We start from the raw sequence: 21,024 nt of genomic DNA, 5'->3' as shown, positions 1-21,024 counted from the left end.
ATTGCCTTGTCACCTATTCTGAAAAAAGCCGATCTCGACCCCTCCTTACCATCAAACTACCGTCCCATAGCAAATATCCCTCTACTTACCAAACTTCTAGAAACCATAGTTGCTACCCAGCTCTCTTCCTATCTCCAGAGATTCTCCATTCTTCACCCCTACCAACATGGCTTCAGACCCAGCTTTAGCACTGAATCCCTCCTAGTTTCCCTAATTTCAAAAGGTACAACAACTACACTCACGTAACAAATTCGCTGTCCTATTACAATTCGATCTTTCTGCTGCTTTTGATGTCGTCCACCACGACACTACTTTACCAACTTTCCAAGATTGGAATCGACTCCACCGTCCTAATGTGGTTCTCAAACTTCTTACGCTCCCGCTCCTATACCGTAAACACAAATGGCACCATGTTCACTCCTTGGACTCCATCTTGCGGTGTCCCTCAAGGATCACCCCTTTCCCCTATTCTCTTTAACATCTACATGTCCTCCCTGAAACTCTTTCAACTATCCCCCCTGGAAACAATCTACATTTACGCAGATGACATCCTTGTCCTCCTTGAGACTGACCAGAACCTCACAAACCTCCACAAAAACATTACAGCTTGCATAATGAGACTCCGTGCCTGGTCTCTCTCGGTACAGATGAAACTAAATGAATCAAAAACAAAACTACTTTGGCTCGACCCAAAATTCGAACACCTGCCAACCCACAGGCGATACACTCCAGCTCGAATTCTCATGCAAGGTCCTTGGTATCATTATCGATTCCTCTCTCTCCCTCAATGACCACCTCAACTCCTTGGCAAAATCATGCTTTTTCAGCCTCCACATGCTGAGGAAAGCTAGATCCTACTTCAGCCAACAACACTTTGCCATCCTTGTCCAATCCATCATCCTCTCCAAACTAGATTACTGCAACGCCATCTACTTAAATCTATCAAAAAAAGTCTTCTAAGACTCCAGCTAATCCAGAATACTGCAGCCAAACTGATCTTCTCAAAACGCAAATCTGACCATGCCTCCCCACTCCTTGTCAAACTTCACTGGCTCCCAATAATCTCCAGAATCCATTTCAAATGTTCCTGCCTGGCTTTTAAGATCATTCATGGCATCCTCCCTCATCTTATCCCACTGTCTTTCAACTCCTCCAGTCCCGACTCTTCCAGAACTGCCCAAAGGTATAAACTAGCCTTCCCCTCCCTACGCGGTATCCACTATGCAGGCAAACTGGGAAAATCCCTTCTCTTCAAAATCACAGGTCTTTGGAACGACCTCACCTCCCCGTTGCGGAACCTGAGCTCCCTTCAGTTATTCCACAAATAACTGAAAACCTGGCTTTTCAGCAAATTGTAACTCTATCCTTCCCCCCCTTTCCCCCCCCTTCTTCATATAAGTTCATGTAATCCTTTTTTCTTCCTCTCTACCTCTATTTTAAGTTCTTGTAAACCGTGTTGAGCTCCATACTCATGGAGATGATGCGGTATATAAACTTAAGGCTTAGATTAGATTAGATTAGATTAGAATTTTAAGCAAAAAAAATAAGAAAAAGATGCAGAGCAGAAGACTGCTGCACAGATTGCTTGCAGAAATTGAAAACTGCAAAAGGCTCTAACTCTCTTTCTAAGGTAGAAGGAGCATTGGTTCAGAAAAGTGTTAGGATTTCTGTAATTCCTGCATTGTGGGAAGGCATTGAACATCTAGCTTCAGAGAAGCTTCCGCTCACACATGCGTGACAACAGGCAGGCAGGTTCAGCCGGCTAGAGCAACTTACTTTACTAACGCGCCGCAAAGGTAAGGGGTAGGGAGGGGGGATTCTCAGGCCGCGCAAGGAGGTGTTAAAGGGTGGTGAAGCGGCGAGAGTGAAGGGTGGTGGTGGGGAGAAGACGCTGGAAGGGAAATGGGGAAGACAAGAGTGGGCAGAAAACGCTGGAAGGGAAAATGGGGAAGACGAGAGTGGGCAGAAGACGCTGGAAAGAAAATGGGAAAGACAGAGTGGGGAGATGGCAGACTATGGGGAGGACGGAGGGAAGAAGATGGGTGCCAGACCAATTTGTGTGTGTGTGTGGGGGGGGGGGGGGGTGATGAAAGAGGCACAGTAACAAAGCAAATGGAAGATGCTGAGAGAAGACAGACAGTGGATGAAAGGAATTGAATGAGAAGATGAGGAAAGCAGAAACCAGACAACAAAGGTATAAAAAAAATTTCAATTTATTTCCTTTTTTTTTTTTTTTTTGCTTTAGGATAAAATAGTATATTAGTTGTGTTGATAAAAATTTATAAACAAAGCCCTGCCAGCTGAACATCTCTTTCTCTAGTTCAGCAGCCAGAAAGCACAGTTACTTACCGTAACAGTTGTTATCCAGGGACAGCAGGCAGATATTCTCACACATGGGTGACGTCACCGACGGAGCCCCGCCTGCTTGTCCTGGGATAACTTTGATTTATAAGTAAGGAATAAGCTAAATATTGCAGTACTGAGGCTTGTACGGATGCTATGGGGATGGGTTGGTGAAAGGAATGGCGGGGACGGGACAGAGACAGAATTTTTCTCCGTGTCATTCTCTAGTACAGAGTTCCAAAGGAGATGAGGATTGAGAGCAAGTTATGGAGGTATGTACACCAAGGGCAGAAATTGACTAAGATGGATGGAAAAAGAGATGAGGAAGTAGAGAGTCTTTCTGGGCGATGAGCAGAGAGAACAAGAAGTCTGGGGCAGAAGGCCAACCCTGTAAAGGAAGCAGAGAAAATACTGGGGCCTGAACTCACCAGTGGTAGGGGGAAATCAAATCACACTAGAGGATTCAAGCTAACTAGGAAATGGAACCCAAGTAAGGAGAAAACTAATCAGGCCAGGAGCATAGGAAGCCACACCTTTTAATTGGAAATTCTACACACAAAGTTACACAGATCGTGTAAAATAAAAATAAATAAATAAACACAAAACCACCCCACCACATACACACTGTGAAATTTTCCAATTTTTTTGCACAGACTTCCCCAAGAAGTAAGTTGCTAGCTCAGAATCATAACTTCTGCACATACCTGCAGCTCATAGAGATCATTGCTGTATTTTCCATACTCCACCATTCCCCCAAACACTAAGAGTCGTGTACCATCACAGACAAACCCATAGGCCGCACAGCCTGGAGGAATGTCCCCTCGTACAGCAGGGATAAACCACTGGTTGGTTGCTGGAACAGAAAAGAATTATGAAGCTACATTAAGGACAAATCTCCATCAATGTAAAGTATATACAGTAATTTAAAGCCAGATAATAAACCAAGACCAAAAAAATGGTTAAAAACATACTAAGATACTGCATGGTTTTGTTTGACACAAACACCTTAAGAATATAGCATGGAACATAAATATAGTAGTACAGTATATTAGAACATGAGCAATTATTTTACACCTCCAGATTCTCATAAGATAAAAAAGCAAAGTTGAAACATGTTCCATTTTACATCAGTGGAGAAGTTGATCCAATTGTAAGACAAAGCCAGAAACTCCAAGCAATAGTCTTTTAGAACATAAGAATAGTCTTACTGGATCAAACCAACGATCCATCTAGCACAGTTTCCCCATCTTCACAGTGGCCAATCCTGGTCACAAGTACCTGGCAAAACCCCAAATAGTAGTAACATTCCAATGGAGTGATTATGGATAAAGAATGTTATCTCAAACACAGATGTGGAAGGAGAATCAGCGATTCATTACTGATGGTAAAACATGATTCTACCTGCTAATTTTCTTCCTTTGTCCTACCAGACCAGTCCAGACAAATAGGTTCTGTCCCCTACCAGCAGATGATAACAGATCAATTCACAACTCACTTAATGCCACAAATCAATAAAGGAGTGAATACAGACATGAAAAGGGGCAGCCTAGGTTACAAGTTATTACTCAAACAAAAAGTTAGGGAAAGAGCAGCACAACTGCCAACTCTGTCGGCCTCCACTCCCCTGCAATGGGAATAAGCTTAAAACCAGAAGGTGCAATCCCAAACTTTCATCTTCTAGTTCCAAGCTTAGCCCCTCACACAGCCCTTGAAGGAGGTGAAACATGGCCATGTTGAGCTTTTAGAACAGGGGTGTCAAAGTCCCTCCTCGAGGGTCGCAGTCCAGACGGGTTTTCAGGATTCCCTCAATGAATACGCATGAGATCTATTAGCATGCTGTTCTTCAACCGCCGGTCCGCAGAAAATTTCTGCCAGTCCGCACAGGGTCAGCGAGATTAATTAACTTCAATTTCCTGCCGGTCCACACAGGGCCGGCAAGATCGCCGAGTTATTTTCATCTGGTGCGCGATGGGCCGGAGAGATCATGGGGAGCCTCCGACAGTGGCTTTCTCCCCTCTCTGCAGCTCTCCTTTACTTACCAGTGCAGCGATTCAAGAAAGCAGCCTTGGGGCTTTTGCTGAGTCACGTCTGCCTCTGTTGATGCAACTTCCTCCTTCCTCAGAGGCGGCGCGACCCAACAAAGGACCCGAGGCTGCCTTCCTGAACCGCTGCGCTGGGAAGTAAGGAGAGCTGCTGGGAGGGAAGAAAGCCACTATTGGAGTCTGGGAAGCTGCTACTGGAACTGGAGGGAAGAAGGAGAGATACTGCTGGGAGGGGAGGAAGGGAAGAGAGTTACTGCTGGACAGGAGGAGGGAAGGAAGAAGGAAAAAAGGAAGGAAACAGCTGGCAGGGAGATTAGAGAAGGGGAGAGACAGGTATGAGAAAATAGAGAGATTGATGATGGGAAGGGGTCAGCAGAGAAATAAGCAGAGAGGGACAACGATGCTAGATCTGGTATAGGAGAGAGAAAAATGAAGCGAACAGTGAAGCTGTAATTAATCATATAAAAAGGAGAGAGGGGCACAGGCTGGATGGAAGGGGGAGAGGGCAGACACTGGATGGAAGGGGCAGATGCTAGATTGAAGAGAGTGAAAAGAAGATGAAAGCAGAAACCAGAGACGACAAAAGGTAGAAAAAAATAATTTTATTTCTATTTTGTGATTAGAATATATCAGATTTGAAATATATATCCTGCTAGAGCTGGTGTTAGACATTGCTTCTTTAGCTTCCAGCTGGCTTAGGGTGCTCTCTGACTAGGGGGCAGTTGCCCTAGTTGCACTCCCCTAAAACTATTCCTGTCATGTGTGACTGCAGTATTCTGTTAGCATGATATTTCTGTATAGCATTCAGTAATAATTTGGCTTGTTCAGTTTTTTTGATAGTAGAGGGGATATATGTGAAGGGGAGGGGAGACAGGGGTTTTGTTGATCCTTGCTCTGTATTATTTGTATTTATAAAATGACAATTGTACAGAATACTGTTTTTTTTATACTTTAATAAAATACATTCAATATAAAAATCATAACTGAGGCTTGTGTGGATGAGATCAGATGATTTGCGGGGACCGAGCTCGTGGAGATGGGGCGGAAAGGGGTTTTTTAAATTTTAGTCCTAGTAGTTTGCCGGTGCACAAAATAATTCTTTTATTTCTGCCGGTCCACGGGTGTAAAAAGTTTAAAAACACTGTATTAGCATACAATGAAAGCAGTGCATGCAAATAGATCTCATGCATATTCATTGGGGAAATTCTGAAAACCCGACTGATCTGCGGCCCTCGAAGAGGGACTTTGACACCCCTGTTTTAGAAGATGTTACATATTTTTTAAAATTTATTCAATAAATTATATAGAAGTTTCTATTATATTGGTCTGTTTTGTTTTTTCTGGACTTGATCTCACAGATCTTGCATAACATTTGCCTATATGTTTTTTGGGCCTCCTGTGATGGGCCATTTCTGACTTCAGTTTTGTTGCTGCTCCCCCCAACCCCGCCCCCCCCCCCCCCCCCGGGCCATTTCCAAAGGATGTTCTTCCCATGATGGAGAGTCAGGATCTGTGGCCCTGATGGCTTTGACACAAATAGCAGCCATTTTGTCAGGTTCAGCCCCTTCCTCTCCTGTAACAGAAGAGTTTACAGCCCCCATTGGCATGGCTCCTCCACCCACCCCCAGGTCAGGCCGAGGGAAGGGGGGATTGTCTCCCAAATTTAGCACAATTGGTTAAACAAATGTAACGAGAAGAGGGCTAGCCCCTCAGTCATCAGGCAGCCTTTGGGAACCCAAATAGTACCAGCAGGGGCCTCGTTCCAAGATCAGGGCCTGGACCCGAATTCCAACAACATTCAAGAGGTTGCTTTTTCTGAGGAAGTAGGAGGGGGGATTGGGATTTGTATACTGCCTTTTTGTAGTTATACAACCACAGTCAAAGCGGTTTTACACCAGGTACTTCAAGCATTTTCCCTGTCTGTCCCAGTAGGCTATCTAATGTACCTGGGGCATTGGAGGATTAAGTGACTTGCCCAGAGTTACAAGGAGCAGTGTGGGGTTTGAACCCACAACTTCAGGGTGCTGAGGCTGTAGCTCTAACCACTATACCACACTCTGAGGAAGTAGCTTTGGCAATGGATTTCTTTTGCTGGTGGGGAAACTGAAGCCCCACCAATCAAGGTATGACGCCTAAAGTGAGGAGAAATGTGTGGAGGCTCCCCTCTCCCCTCCTGAGGAAGGGGCAGCCCATGGATTGCTGGCTATGCCCCATGATAAAGAGAAATTAGTTTCTTACTTATCTATTAGAAAAGGTATGTCATTCTGGATGGACAGGTAATATCCCAGTGCCCACGAGCCGTGCAGACGGAATTCACTCCAGGTTTTGAATCCCTTCTACTTCACCAGAGGGCTCTGCTGCCCCCTTCAGTTTCATTCCAAAGCAGGCGATAGCCCCTTCTAGAAATACCTGTGAAGGAGGGGTATGGGGTAACTCCCTGAAGAACAAATCTGTTCTGCTCTGAAATTATAACAAATATGTAAAACAATGAACAATCAGAACCTCAAAGTCCTAGCAATAGACTATTCTTTATAAGTCTGACTCAACATGTTTGATCTTCCGCACCGATTTTCCTGATCTGACCGACATCATGTCAGGAGATGTATGGGCAGAAGAACGATGTCGAACTGGTTCCAACATCGACTCTAGAACTTGTGGTACCAAAAAAATCCCTTTGTTGAGGGGCAATCGTAGACACCGGTTCCGTAAACATTGGTGTCGGGGCCGGAGCCAAAAAGGTCTGGGTCGATACCACAGAGGTGGAGGTTATCGGTACCGCCAGGGTCGCCGTCGATAACATGGGCTCAGACCGGACCAGCACCGGGGGAGCCGGTGGCAGCAAGGCAGGTAGAATGAGCTGCTACTGCTCTCGAAGTTGTACTTGCATTATCGCTGCAATTTTATCATCCAAAGATTGCACCGGTACCGCTTGCTTTTTCGCTGGTACCTTCGGTGCCGCTCTGCACTCCAGAGATGAGGAGGCCGATGACAAGACACTCACCTCAATAGGAGCCGAGCATTTTTTGGGGCACCTTGAGGTCTGCAGGACTTGGCTCACTGCTGGAGTGACCCGAGGGCCCGAAGGAGTAGGGGAAGGCTTCTTAGCCGGCTTACCTACTGGGTCGAACACAGATGAAGAATCTTGCGGTGTCGAAGGATACAGCACCGATTTCGGCGTTGACGTCGACGTCGGAGCCAATGTTGAATCACCCTCCATACCGGAGACGAATAGTAACTGCTGTTGAATCCGACAGTTTTTGAGGGTCCTCTTCTGAAGAGAAGAACAGGTGCAGGAATCAGCCCTATGATCTGGACCCAAGCACTGGAGGCACCAACGATGCGGATCCGTGAGCGAAATAGGGCGAGCACACCGTTGACACTTCTTAAAACCAAATTGTGGACAGGACATGAAAGGAAATACGGCCTCAGCAAAATCGAAGGTCGAAGCCTGAATTGTGGCAACAGACCCCGCCAAGCCGCAGCTGCAAAAAAGTGAAAAACATGCAAGTTGGGGGTTTTTTTTGGTTTGTTTGGGTTTTTTTTAACGAACCGAAAAGAAACCGAAGAAAAAGAGAAAAAAATGAAGGAAAAAATGCCACGCGAACAGGAAGGCAGCAAGAAAAATTCAGCCGCCATTGAAACACGACTTATTAGCTCCGCAGAAACTAAGAAACTGAGGGATTGTGCGCCTACGTCGGGCGAGAAAACACTCGCGCATATGCGGTGCAGGCTAGCTAGATCTTTCTACGTTAAGAGTGCAATTAACTCTAAATTGTCCGTAACGGGGCTCCGTCAGTGTCGTCACCCATCAGTGAGAATATGCTGCCTGCTTGTCCTGGGATAATCATGTGATTCACAAGAATGTATGCATAGCTGTAGTAGTATGTCTGATAAATGCAGCTTTTCTGAACATGTTCTGACTTGCAACTATCACAGCACAGTGGCTGTATGAACAAGTCTGGCTTTAAGATTCATCATGACCTTATAACACCACATGGCTTCATTATTTGACAAAGCTTGCCTTTGGAATGTTGCTTTCCGTCTATTCTGTCTGTGAAGCATCTGGTTCTTTCCCTAGTTAACTAGGCTATGCCTGTGTGGATTTTGGAAACTTACTCTGCACTTGCTGACATGTACAACTTGGATTTGTTCTATTTTCATTGTGTTCTCACACTGATATTTTTCACCTTACTTTTATTCTGTATTTTTAGGTGACTTATCTTATGAAGACTAATAATAAGCTAAAGTCCTGCAGTATTGGAATCTATGATAGTTCTGAGTGCCAGAAACCATCTACCTTCTATTCTGGAGAAAGCTGCTTGAAGCTTATTTCTGATTTCTCTTTGCCTGACCAAGAATTAAATTAAAAGACACTCTAGGCTTTCTACTTTGTCCGTGGAATCTAATCTCTGTACTCATCATTAAGCCTTGATTCTGACGAAGTTTGAATTTCTACAGAAAAACTGCTATAATCCATTCAGATATCACAGCAATATCACAGGTCTACACCCAATTGATCTTCCTGCAGCTGATCATTTAAAAGCTATCACAAAGCACGAGTTCAAACCAGGCCAAAAGCTTTGCCCAAGAGGCAAGACCTGCGCGTCAAACTGCAAAATCTAAGTATCCCTAAGTCTGATTCTGACAGTGATGACCCTACCAATGCATCTGAAAACCTCAATGCCAGCTTTTCACCACTAGGAATCTCTTCTCTCAAGATTCAACGGATTAGCAAGCAACAAAGAGGAAAAGTGCTTGCTCAGCAGATTACACAGAAAGTCCTGGATTTTTATGAAGACGATGAAATCTCTAGAATATGCCCAGGCAAAAAAGATTATGTCTCTGTTCAGATCAGTAGTGAAATAGTGCAAAAGCTGAAAAGATTGCTATTATGCAATCTGAAGGAACTGTACACCACCTATTGCAGTCAGCATGGGCCTGAAGGAAAAATTATGTTCTTACCTGTTAATTTTCTTTCCCTTAGACGCAGCAGATGAATCCAGAGACCAAAGGGATAGCTCACATCTACCAGCAGGCGGAGATAGAGAAACTGATTAACAGGTGGTCCTATAGGCTGGCACTCCTAAACTAAACTAAACTAAACCTTAGGTTTGTATACCGCGCCATCTTCGCAAGCGCAGAGCTCGGCACGGTTTACAGAGTTAAGAGGAAAGGAACTACAATAAGGGATAAAGGAGAAGGACTAAGAGGAAAGAGAGGGACAGAATACTGGAGAATGGGAGGTGATTAGATTTTTGCAAAGAGCCACGTTTTCAAGTGTTTGCGGAAGGATTGGAAGGAGCTTGAATTTCTGAGTGGGGATGAGAGGTTGTTCCAGAGTTCTGTGGTTCTAAAGGGGAGAGATGTTCCATGTTTTCCTGCGCGGGATATACCTTTTATACTCCTCCTGTTTATCCAGTATAGCTCCTTGCCCAAGCATCCGTAACCATTAATAGGCATAGCATGTAAAAAACTTCTTTCCCATAACAAATCTCAAAATGCAATAATACAGAAAACAACCTGCCATAATAACAAACTGCGAAAGTTGCAAAAGAAAAAACCGAGAGACAATATCCAGAAAGGGTGGGGCTCTGGATTCATCTGCTGCATCTAAGGGAAAGAAAATTAACAGATAAGAACATAATTTTTCCTTCCCTAGCAACAGCAGCAGATGAATCCAGAGACCAATGGGATGTAGCAAAGCAATCCTCAATCTGGGTGGGAAGCAAACGCCACCTCCGCAACAACCGAAGCACAAAACGCCCCTACTACATGCGCCCCCACATCCAAGCAGAAATGCGGAGAGAAAGCACTCTCGGAAGACCAATTAGCCGCGAGACAAATCTCCTCCAAGGAAAAAACCTCTGGGCCGAGCCCAAGAAGTAGCCATCGCTCCGGCGGAATGGTCATGAAGTTTTTTCGCCAACCGCTTCCCTGCCAGCAAGCAAGCATAAAGAATGTCCTCCTGGACCCATTGAGCGATGGAGGCTTCGGACGCCGCCATACTTTTGAGGCATCCCTTGAAGAATACAAAAAGAAGATATAAACAACTAAAAGTCGTTAGAAACCGAGCTCGCGGAGAACGCTACGTACGTATCAAAAAATGCAGTGAATAAAAGCACTGCTCCCAATTTCTCCTCCCAGGAAGAAGGAAGGAAAAGCGAGCATGACATAAAAGAAAGGATGACACCCCACTAGAAAGAAATAATGGTACCATCCGAACTTATACCCCCATATTTCGGAAATCAGAAATAGGAATCCCCGATGAACAAGGCCTACAACATAGAAAACTGCAGAGCTGAAGCCATTGCCACAAGAAACCCCATGTTCAACGGCACAGCCCTATAGAGTCCCAAAAGACAAGGATGAAATGAAGTCTTCGGTAAACTGAGAAGAAGTACGTGAAGACTGTACTCCAAACCGGGCATTCTAAGAGGCGCATGAATATACCGCACTCTGTTTAGGAACTGAACTACATGAAGCTGAGAAGTAAGCGAAGAGCAATATACCTAGCCCTTGTAACAAGCCAAGAATGGCACTAGAAGCTGAAGGGAATTGAACGCTAAGCCCTCGGCAAAACACTTGTGCCAAAAAGGAACTCTGGAGTGGTTCAAACGTTAAGAAGCACTTTTTAAGAAGCACCTTTAAATCAATAACATCAAAGACTCCAGCTTTTATTTATAAATTCTTAATTCCCTATAAAACTTCAAGAGTATTACAATCAACTGATCAACATTTATTAGTTGTCCCATCATTAAAAGTTATAGGCACACGACGACAGACCATTTTTTCTGTTACAGCCCCTCTAGCCTGGAACTCTTTGCCGATTTATTTGAGAGAAGAAAGAATTTTAGATAAATTTAAGAGTAATCTTAAAGGATTTCTTTTTAAAGATGCTTTCAGCGATTAATTAATTTTTATATTTTAACTTTTTTTAATCATTTTAAATTCACCTACCTTTCCCATTGTTTTTATCCTTAAATGTCTCTATTATATTAAAATGTATTTCTATACCTCATCTTACCCATTGTTTTCAAGTTTGTATCGTTATGTCATGTATACTTCGGATACTTTAACGTATGGGCGAATAAATGGCAGATGAAATTCAATGTAGGGAAATGCAAAGTCATGCATATAGGGAGAAAAAACCCGATGTTCAGCTACCAAATGGGGGGATTAGTATTAGAGGAAAGTAACCTTGAAAGAGATTTGGGTGTACTGGTGGATACAACAATGAAGTCAACGGCGCAATGTACAGCAGCCACGAAGAAGGCAAACAGAATGTTGGGTATTATTAAAAATGGTATTACGACCAGAACAAAAGAAGTCATCCTGCCGTTGTATCGGGCAATGGTGCGCCCGCACCTGGAGTACTGTGTTCAGTATTGGTCACCGTACCTTAAGAAGGATATGGCAATACTTGAGAGGGTCCAGAGGAGAGCGACACGAATGATTAAGGGCATGGAAAACCTTTCATACACTGAAAGATTGGAGAGGCTGGAGCTCTTCTCCCTGGAAAAGCGGAGACTCAGAGGAGACATGATAGAAACCTACAAGATCATGAAGGGCATAGAGAAAGTAGAGAGAGATAGATTCTTCAAATTTTCAAAACATAAAAGAACAAGAGGGCATTCGGAAAAATTGGAAGGGGATAGATTCAAAACAAATGCTAGGAAGTTTTTCTTTACTCAGCGGGTAGTGGATACCTGGAATGCGCTTCCAGAGGACGTAATAGGGCAGAGTACGGTACTGGGGTTTAAGAAAGGATTGGACAATTTCCTGTTGGAAAAGGGGATAGAGGGGTATAGATAGAGGATTACTGCACAGGTCCTGGACCTGTTGGGCCGCCGCGTGAGCGGACTGCTGGGCGCGATGGACCTCGGGTCTGACCCGGCAGAGGCATTGCTTATGTTCTTATGTTAAATTACTATAAATTTATTTAATTTTGTAATTACTGATGTACATCGCCTAGAACTTTGAATAGGCGATTAATCAAATTTTATAATAAACTTGAAACTTGATCGGACCCTAGGCGAGCAAAGCCGGAGATACCAGGAAACTTCTTAGTCCGGCTGTCGAAAGACTCATCAAATCCGCAAAGTAAGGATGGTGCCGCCAATCCAGAGATTCTACAAATACTGTGCCCGTAAAGCGAGCTAGAGATGGCAAATCCAAGCCATCATCAGCCAGTGGAAAACACTGAAAAAGAGAAGGCAGAAGCGAGAAAGGAGCCATGCAGCTACCCCCTCTAACTCCCACTCCCTGGGCCCGCCAAAGAAGCTAGGAAGCTTAGAATTGAGAGACGAGGCCATGAGGTCTAGGTCAAGGAGATCTCACGTCCATAAAAAGAGCTAGAACGCCTGAGCCACAAATCTCAATATCCAGGATGCAGAAGATTACACTATTACTAACATGCACACTTTCCAGAGCGTACACATCGCTGTACACTGTAACATACAAGAAATGGGCCATGCTCAGATTCCGCGGAGAGAAAGTCTATCCAAACTCTTATCCTGATCCATAAAAGGATCTGCCAACAGAAGACGAAGATGAGAGTCCACCCATTGAAGCAGAACAACCTCACCTGCCAATGAGTACAACACCTACTGCCCAAGCTGTAGAGAAATACCCCCATCCTAATACTGACCAAAAGGACCCTCAGCGGCAATCCGGAAGAATGATCTGAAGCTCCAGAAAGGTAGCCTGACCCTGCTCAAGAGTAGAAGAATGAACAAGTACTGAGTCGCCTCTGAAGACCAGACTACTGGAGCTAAGGATGGAAGCCACCGAGCCCCCCAACCCAACAGCCCGGGATGGTCAGTGGTCATGAGATAGTCCAGCAAAGACCGAGGCATGCCTTGAAAAGAGAAATTGCGCTGAGCCACCAAATCATACAGAGCGATGCAGGAGGAGCATACCAAATAATTGGAGCCCTGAGATACTGGGAACCACCGGAACAAAAGCGACTGCTGTAGCGTAAGAAGGGGAAAGCAAGCCGGAGTCAGCAATATGGATCCCAGAAACTATACAGAATCCCATACTCTTCGTCATGGTAAGCGAAGAAGAATACCAATCTGAGACCGAGACCACACGCCCAAGTCTCCGGAAAGAAACACAGTCTCTCCTATATGAATAAAAACATTACCCCGATATACCTATAAATAGTACAGGAGAAAAGAGCGCTGTGCAAATCCGAAGATGCACGTGTAAAGAACTGAGGAAAAGATACCACCCTTTTCGTGTCAGTCAAATGGCCCGACTGGAAGTCATCCGAATCAAGCAGGCGGTCAAGAAGAAATTAGATGAATCGCCTGGTAGCGCCAAAACGGTACCACCGCCCACATCACCTAAAACGTTCGTGAAGCCTTGGGTAGGCAAATGGCATGTGCCAAAACCGAAAGCGCTGCTCCAAGAGAGGCAGGCAAACCAAGTGCCGATTCGGAGTCCATAGAGAAAATGTAAATATACTCCCAGGTTGTCTGCAAAAATGTGTAACCCTCAGAAACTAATTCAGCAAAATGGGATCCAGCCTGCCCAATGCCCCCGTCTCTGGCACCATGCAGTAAGTGGAACAACGTCCCTTAGTTCCCGAAGAACTACAAGAACTGTCCTGAGGACCAGTAACACTGAAAAGGGAAACACAAAACATAGAGACTCCAAGAACGAACTGGAAACCTGAGGAGGATGCAAAGATGCAAGCATCCTGAAAAATCTTCACAGCCCCTTGACCTGACATTATAGCGTCTTCTCCCTCATGAGAAAGCCTGAAGAGTCATTGGAAGAAGTCAAGATCCCCTCAGAATGAAGTGCAGAAGGTCAGGGAATGGAAGGATGAGACTGTAGGATCTGTAAGAAGATTCTCCTGGGAAAAATCAAGTTTCACAATGTAAAGAGGAATATACTGGAACCATGAAAACAGTACTAACCCCATGCAACATGAGCGAAATACGTATGTCCTTTAAAGTGAATACGTACTAGACTCAATCAAAATGCTGCATCTACCGCCCCGTAGAAAACAGCATCCTTACAGGTATCAGACAAAGCTCACATCGCTAATGAAAGCTTCAGGGATGAGGCTAACAGCCACATAGCGCGTGATCCTCCGCGGGTTTGATAGAATAGGTATCTGGCTCCTGGTTAAAAGGAACTGTACAGCCCTTCCTGTCTGGTTGGGGGGCCCATCTAGCATGTGCCATGAGAAAATGGTGACAGGAGAAACCAGCGTGATAAGCATGGAAATCTGAAGACCAGGCCCCCTCAGAAATAGAGAAAGAGAGTCCTGGCCGCAGGAAGATGCGCAGTGTCATTATGCCCATAGAGACAGCCCGAACTTGGAAACTGTTTGTATTACCTTTAGGCATATATATCCTGTGCCACTACTAGACACATGCAGCTCAGCACAGAGGCCCAAATAAGGACAGTTACCAACAGACAAAGGCTCAATCTGCAGGGACCCCAAGAGAGACAATGAGATACCTGTGTGAAATACAGGGCACTATCTTACTGCTGATCTCACCGTGCCGTGAGATGCCGTATGTCGCCCCAGTCTGGAGACAAACCGAAACTGGGTGACCTAGCCTAGGTCAGAGTCTCTCTGGTAAACCCCTTGAGTGCTAACCCCAGAATCCGATTAAACACGTAGCTTCCTTCAAGGGAGTACAGCAGGAACACAGACATAGACATATAAATCTGCCCAAGCTTGTCCCAAAGCTGGTGAAACACATACAACTTGTCTGAACTGGAAAGGAGAGAAGCCCCGGCATAACCTGACCAAAGTCAGCTGGAAACAAACTACTGGAACGCTGCAGCTCTCCCGCCATTGCCGAAGACCCAAGCGCACGCCTGATTCTCGCTGATACGTGGTCGCTGCATCAACGCTCCTAGAAACATAGTCGGATTCGAGCCCCGCAAAATTTACCCTGCCGCGGCTTGCATAGAAAGAAAATTAGACTCGGGGAATAACCAGAAGAACGGCCCACAGCGCCAGAAAAAACATGTCCCATCTCATGCGTGCTGCTATAAATCGGCACCTGCACAATCAGCTGCACATGGCCGAAAGAGAGCCTCAGAATAAACAGAACTACTGCTGCACTGAAACCCAACAATGAGAACAAGTACGAGCATGAAATCACATCGCTACTGCCGCGCTGTAACCAACAAGGAAACCAAGCGTGTGCATGCAAAGGGCAGGAAGTCCCGGCTCCCTCCACGGATTTCTAGTCATAAAACTTAGCCTCAATAAAATATTCATACCTTAAATGTACGATGACCGAACCCACAGTACTAAGACTCCCAAACAGAACCTGAAGTTCAAACAACCGTAAAAGCCAGACATACTCACAAGCTTGTTGTTAGGGCCGGTTGAAGCCAGTTTGCAGCAAAAGCATGGCAGAATGTAGCAACTGTGGTCTCTTTTTTTTTTTTTTTAACAGAGAAGGGAAAGAAGAAAAAAATTGAGACCCATTCAGACCCTCTAGCAATGGAGTGAAAGTGAGGCAGGGACCTGGGGGGGCCCAGGTGTAACCCCTAAAGCCGGCACCGTTCAGCCGGACACCCCTGTCTCACTGAAGAGAAATCTCAACAGGAGAAACAGCATTGCCAGCTCACTGAACAGAAACCTCAACAGGAGAAACAGAATGGCAGTCTCACTGAAGAGAAACCTCAACAGGAGAAACAGAATGGCAGTCTCACTGAAGAGAAACCTCAACAGGAGAAACAGAATGGCAGTCTCACTGAAGAGAAACCTCAACAGGAGAAAATAAAGTTCCAGTCACAGCTAGAATTCAGGAGCTAGTTGAATAGCGACCTTTTCCTGCTGGGAGATAGAGAATACTGGATAAACAGGAGGAGTGCCAGCCTATAGGACCACCTGTTAATCAGTTTCTCTATCTCCGCCTGCTGGTAGATGTGAGCTATCCCACTGGTCTCTGGATTCATCTGCTGCTGTTGCTAGGGAAATTGGTTTTTTAAACTTCTGTGAGCTTCGGCCAAAGTGGTGTGTCACATCATGGACTCATTCAGTCTGTGTCTGCACAATCCACCAGAATGTGAAACTTATGCTTTCAGCAATTGCAGTTCCAGATGACTACAAGGTGTTTCTGAATAAACTGTCTGTGATATGAACTAAAAAAACTGTATGTTACAGCGGTTTGAAATATGTCCTGGGCAGATCCCTCTGGAGGAATATTTTACCGAGTTCTTTGGTGAACATGATCTAGATGATATCATTGAATTTAAGCAGTGGATTCACACTGATCGGGATACACTGGAAACTCGATAGTTATCCATACAGGACTTCACTTCCAAATTAATTAGAAAAATTTTTAATTTGGCCAGCCACCATTTTATTTCCAAGTACCAATGCGCTTATCTGAAGGAATTGAAAGCAAATATAAAGGAGGAGCATGCTATTCTTTTGATGGACTTCGCTGAAAATTAGTCCTTCATCGTTCAGGATGCAGTACAGGGGTTTCACTGGTAAAATAGCCAAGCAACATTACATCCCTTCTTCGTCAACTTCTGCAATCCTGCATGATCAGTGACTATTTACATTCACGATACTATTGCTGTTCATGCATTTTTGAGGAAGCTTATTCTGCATCTGAAGAAAGTCTTGCCTGTCTTAAGCCTTATTCACTACTTTAGTGATGAAGTTTTTATATTGCGCAGCAGAATCAAGAATTTCATTAAACTCTGCAGCCATGATACCGACTTTCAAATTACTGCTGAGTGGAACTTCTTTGGCACCAGCCATGGCAAATCTCCATGTGATGGGATTGGGGAAACAGCCAAGCATTTAGCTGCCCATGCCAGCTTACAACGCCCTCTCAATAACCAATTTTTGACACCAAGGTATTTATTTGAATTCTGCAATAAATCTGTCTCGGGAATCAAATTTTTCTTCATTATTAAGGAAGATATTGAAGCAATAAGACCTGCTCAGGAGCAAATGTTTAGTATGGGCCACACAGTGGCTGAAACAAGAGAAAATCACCAATTTAAGTCCATAGACACTGCTAGACTCTGCATTAGCAAAATTTCAAGTGACACCAGCTCATTCATTGCCAATGTCTTAGAGTCTGATACTGATCCTGAACATGTCCCTACCTTTCAAGCATCCAGCTTTCAACCTGGACAAAACCTAGCTTGCATATATGATAATTCTTGGTGGATTGGTCATGTATGTGAAATTTCAATGGAAGAATGCGACATCTGGTTAATTTTTGCATCCACAAGGTCCTGCATGGTCATTTCACTGGCCTCCCCACAGAGACATATGCAGGATCCCCAACAGCATATTTTGGCAAACATTGACCAGACTTTCAAAACTATGTGCAAGAAACTGAGTTAAAAATTGAATTTATGCAATTTCCTGATCTTTGTCAGTATGTATGCAGACTTTAAATAAGTGTGGTTTTTGCACTTTTCTTTTTTGTCTTTAATAAAGCTTAGAAATTTATATGGTATTATCTGACTATTGGGAATGTCTTTCAGACAATGGATCAATAACTGATAAATATGTAGGAGGTGCAGGAGGAACTGATCACTGCTAAGGTAAGTGACGGTTTTCCCACAGTCATAGTACTAATAGGATTATGGAAACTATTAGGCACTAGGAGACATCAAAAGTCAATGGATATGTCTTTTTTAATAATAATAAAAAAATAATAAATTAATAACTTATTAGGTCTAAAGCTAAAAGGCCAAAAAATAAATGGTATTTAATAAAGATTGGACTGACGCAGAATATAGTAACCAGCAGTGTGGTGCCTAGTTACAGTCAGAAGGTCCATACAAATGAATTATTGACAAACGGAATTTGTGACTTTAGACAAGAGAGATTGTTGGAGAAAAGTTTTGAAGTAAGACTTAGAATAGAACAAATCTTTTCAATATTAAACATTCATGCGCATATACAACTAATGTTTATCTTTGAAGCTTTAATTCTCACCAAAGAAAGGTCGGGTCCAAGATGAAACAGGATAGCTTCTGTAGCAAAAAACATACTCTTTCAAATGATGTTTAAAAAGATGTTTAAAAAAAAACAAACAAACTACACATTAGAGATATCTGAAACTGAAAAACAACAAAAATTTGCATAAATGCATAAAGCCATATTTTTTTGAATGGTCATATCTTCAGCTTCACTTTATTGTAAAGGCTCATATTGCAAATCTTGGAAGTACCTCATGGTACATGTCTGCTGGTAAAGTTGTACCCTCAGCTAACTTACCTATCAGCAGTAATATGGAGCTAAACTTTGCCAAAAATTTTCATTTGTGAATATTTTTGCCTACTTTGCTGACCTGTAGAAATGGAAGCACATTCGCAAAGGATTTCAAACCTGGCACAGAAACTTGCCCCAAGGTGTATCAACTGCAAAATTTCAGACTCCTAGGTAGTTTCCTTCTGCTGCAGTGCTTAATCAAAGCTGGCATTTTAGGTCACACGAGGCATGGGAGTAGATCGATTGCTTTTTTTCAACCACTCCTAGCTCCTGACCAAATTGAGATCCAAAATTTTTTTGCAGTTTCATTTGAGACCCCTGAAAAATCTGGTTGGATTTCAAGGGAGTCAAGCGTGGGCTCCTGGTCCACTTGACATGGAATGACCCATGAGCCAATCAGTAAGCAGTTCCCCCCTCCCCTATCCTTCCCATTCAACTTGTTGCCCACAATCCACCCCCCACCTCCCCCACCCCCTCCCAACCTGAACAGAATTTGTCGACCGGCTGAACACTCGGTCAAGTGAAGTCGTCGTCCCCTCCCTAGAACATAGGAATAACCTTACTGGGTCAGACCAATGATTCATAAAGCCCAGTAGCCCGTACTCACGGTGGCCAATCCAGGTCACTAGTACCTGGCCAAAACCCAAGGTGTAGCAATATTCCATGCTACTACAGAAGAGGCAGCTCAAGTCCTAAGTACACTCAACCTTGCATCCCCCCAAACATTCTACACAATCATACTATCACACCATAAGCAAAACAAGAAGCAATAACAACACACATAACAAGAACTATCACCTAAAAACTACATCAAAATCCAGCCCCACCAGAAAGCAAGCAGTCATCATGCAATATGCCATTATGGCCAAAACCATCACCAGCAGGTGGAGTATCCTTCCCATCAATACTTGCATATACTATTCCAAAGAGACCAGAAGGTCAGCATAGTCTATGTATCAGATCACCCATAGACAAACACAGTCAAGTAGTAGCAGCTTGCAGCTGTTTCTTGTTGGAGTGTGTCATCGTCTTCCAGGTCAAGATGCAGTGCTAGGGACGTCCGGAACATTTTTGCAACCCATGTCTTTCATGGCCACCTATGCTTCTGCCATGGCATGAACTTTTTTAGATTTTCTACTAACTGTAATCCAAACCCCAAATGGGAATAGCCATCTGTATCAATGTCCCTCAGAGAGCAATACTTGGCTTACTTCTTTAAAGTTGCGTCTCTTCTGTAGTATTGCCCATGCCAGGTCCTGATAGATGCCCACAACATTATTTCAGCAAAATACCTGCTGGCAGTACACCAACTGAAGCACTTTCCCCTTGAAAACAAAATCACCAAAGCATGCTATAATATCCTTAGGCCCCAAACTCCTCGTCTGGCCCAGGATTTGGTGGACTCACACTATATTAATCTGAGTGGGTGTGGTACCTTCAACCACTGCAAGAGGATCTGTACAAATGTTGCGCACTAACTCTATACAATCTTTATAGTCATCAAGTTCAGGAATTCCCTTAAACCAAAAATTACAGCGGCGAGATCTATTTTCTAGATCTTCCACTTGATTTTGAAGTTCTTCTGTCATTGAACTAGTTTGGTCCGATTCAGAACGCACTTCTACCAGCACCTGGATGAGCTCAGACACATGCTCCTCCATGGCCGCCACGCAGCCTCCAATGTCTACTACCTCCATACGAAGCTCCACTCAAGTTGTTTTTACATCCTTACGAACTTCAGTCCAGAAGAATGAACGAGTACCGACTCCTTGCACTGAGGATTGAAGGCGCTGAGCCCTCCCAACCTGACAGCCTGGGGTGATTGGCAAAGTGGAGCCAGACCAGCAAAGACCAAGGAACACCTCTGAAAAGAGCAAGCCTGCTGAGCCCCCAAAGATACTGAACGATGCATGAGGAGCCTACTAGAAACAACAATTGGAGTCTCGAGATACAGGGAACCACTGGAACAAAGGCGACTGTAGCAGCAGTCTCATGTGAAAGCGAGCCAAAGCTCCCAATGGAGTCACCCCCCATAGGGCCTGGAACCTGAACAGAATCCCCTACCCTTGCTCTCGGTGACTGCAGAAGGCAAACCTGAGACCACAACCTGTCACCCCGCAATCCTCTCCTACATGAGCAACAGCCCCTGATATTCCAAGGATTATTAAAGGAGAAAGAGATCATTGGAAAAGGGAAGATTCACATTCAAAGGATTGAAGAAAAGAAGTGCAAAGAAAAGAAATCATCAGTTGGCGTCGGTAAGACATCTGAATCAAGCGGTTGTCTAAGAAAGTACCTGAACCCCTGTTCGTGGCAAAACACCATGACTTCCCCCATTGTCTAAAATGTGCATGGAGCCAGGGCAAGTCCAAATGGCATATGCCAAACTGATAGTGCTTGCCAAGGATGGGA

At 44.2% G+C, this 21,024-nt stretch overlaps 1 protein-coding gene across 5 annotated transcripts in view; it reads right to left on the bottom strand.

Moving 5' to 3' along the window:
* HCFC1 (host cell factor C1) overlaps window positions 1-21,024 on the bottom strand; it is a 432,893-nt gene that overhangs the window by 379,036 nt on the left and 32,833 nt on the right. For all 5 annotated transcript variants that reach the window (XM_033922407.1, XM_033922416.1, XM_033922394.1 and 2 more), the window contains one exon: window positions 3,048-3,196. In XM_033922407.1, the coding sequence (XP_033778298.1) occupies window positions 3,048-3,196 (149 nt within the window). The remainder of the gene's footprint in view (window positions 1-3,047; window positions 3,197-21,024) is intronic.

This window comes from Geotrypetes seraphini, chromosome 1, assembly GCF_902459505.1.
Source record: "Geotrypetes seraphini chromosome 1, aGeoSer1.1, whole genome shotgun sequence".
Classification (NCBI taxonomy): Eukaryota; Metazoa; Chordata; class Amphibia; order Gymnophiona; family Dermophiidae; genus Geotrypetes; species Geotrypetes seraphini.
The sequence above is the reverse complement of the archived record's forward strand: the minus strand, read 5'-3'. Positions and strand labels throughout refer to the sequence as shown.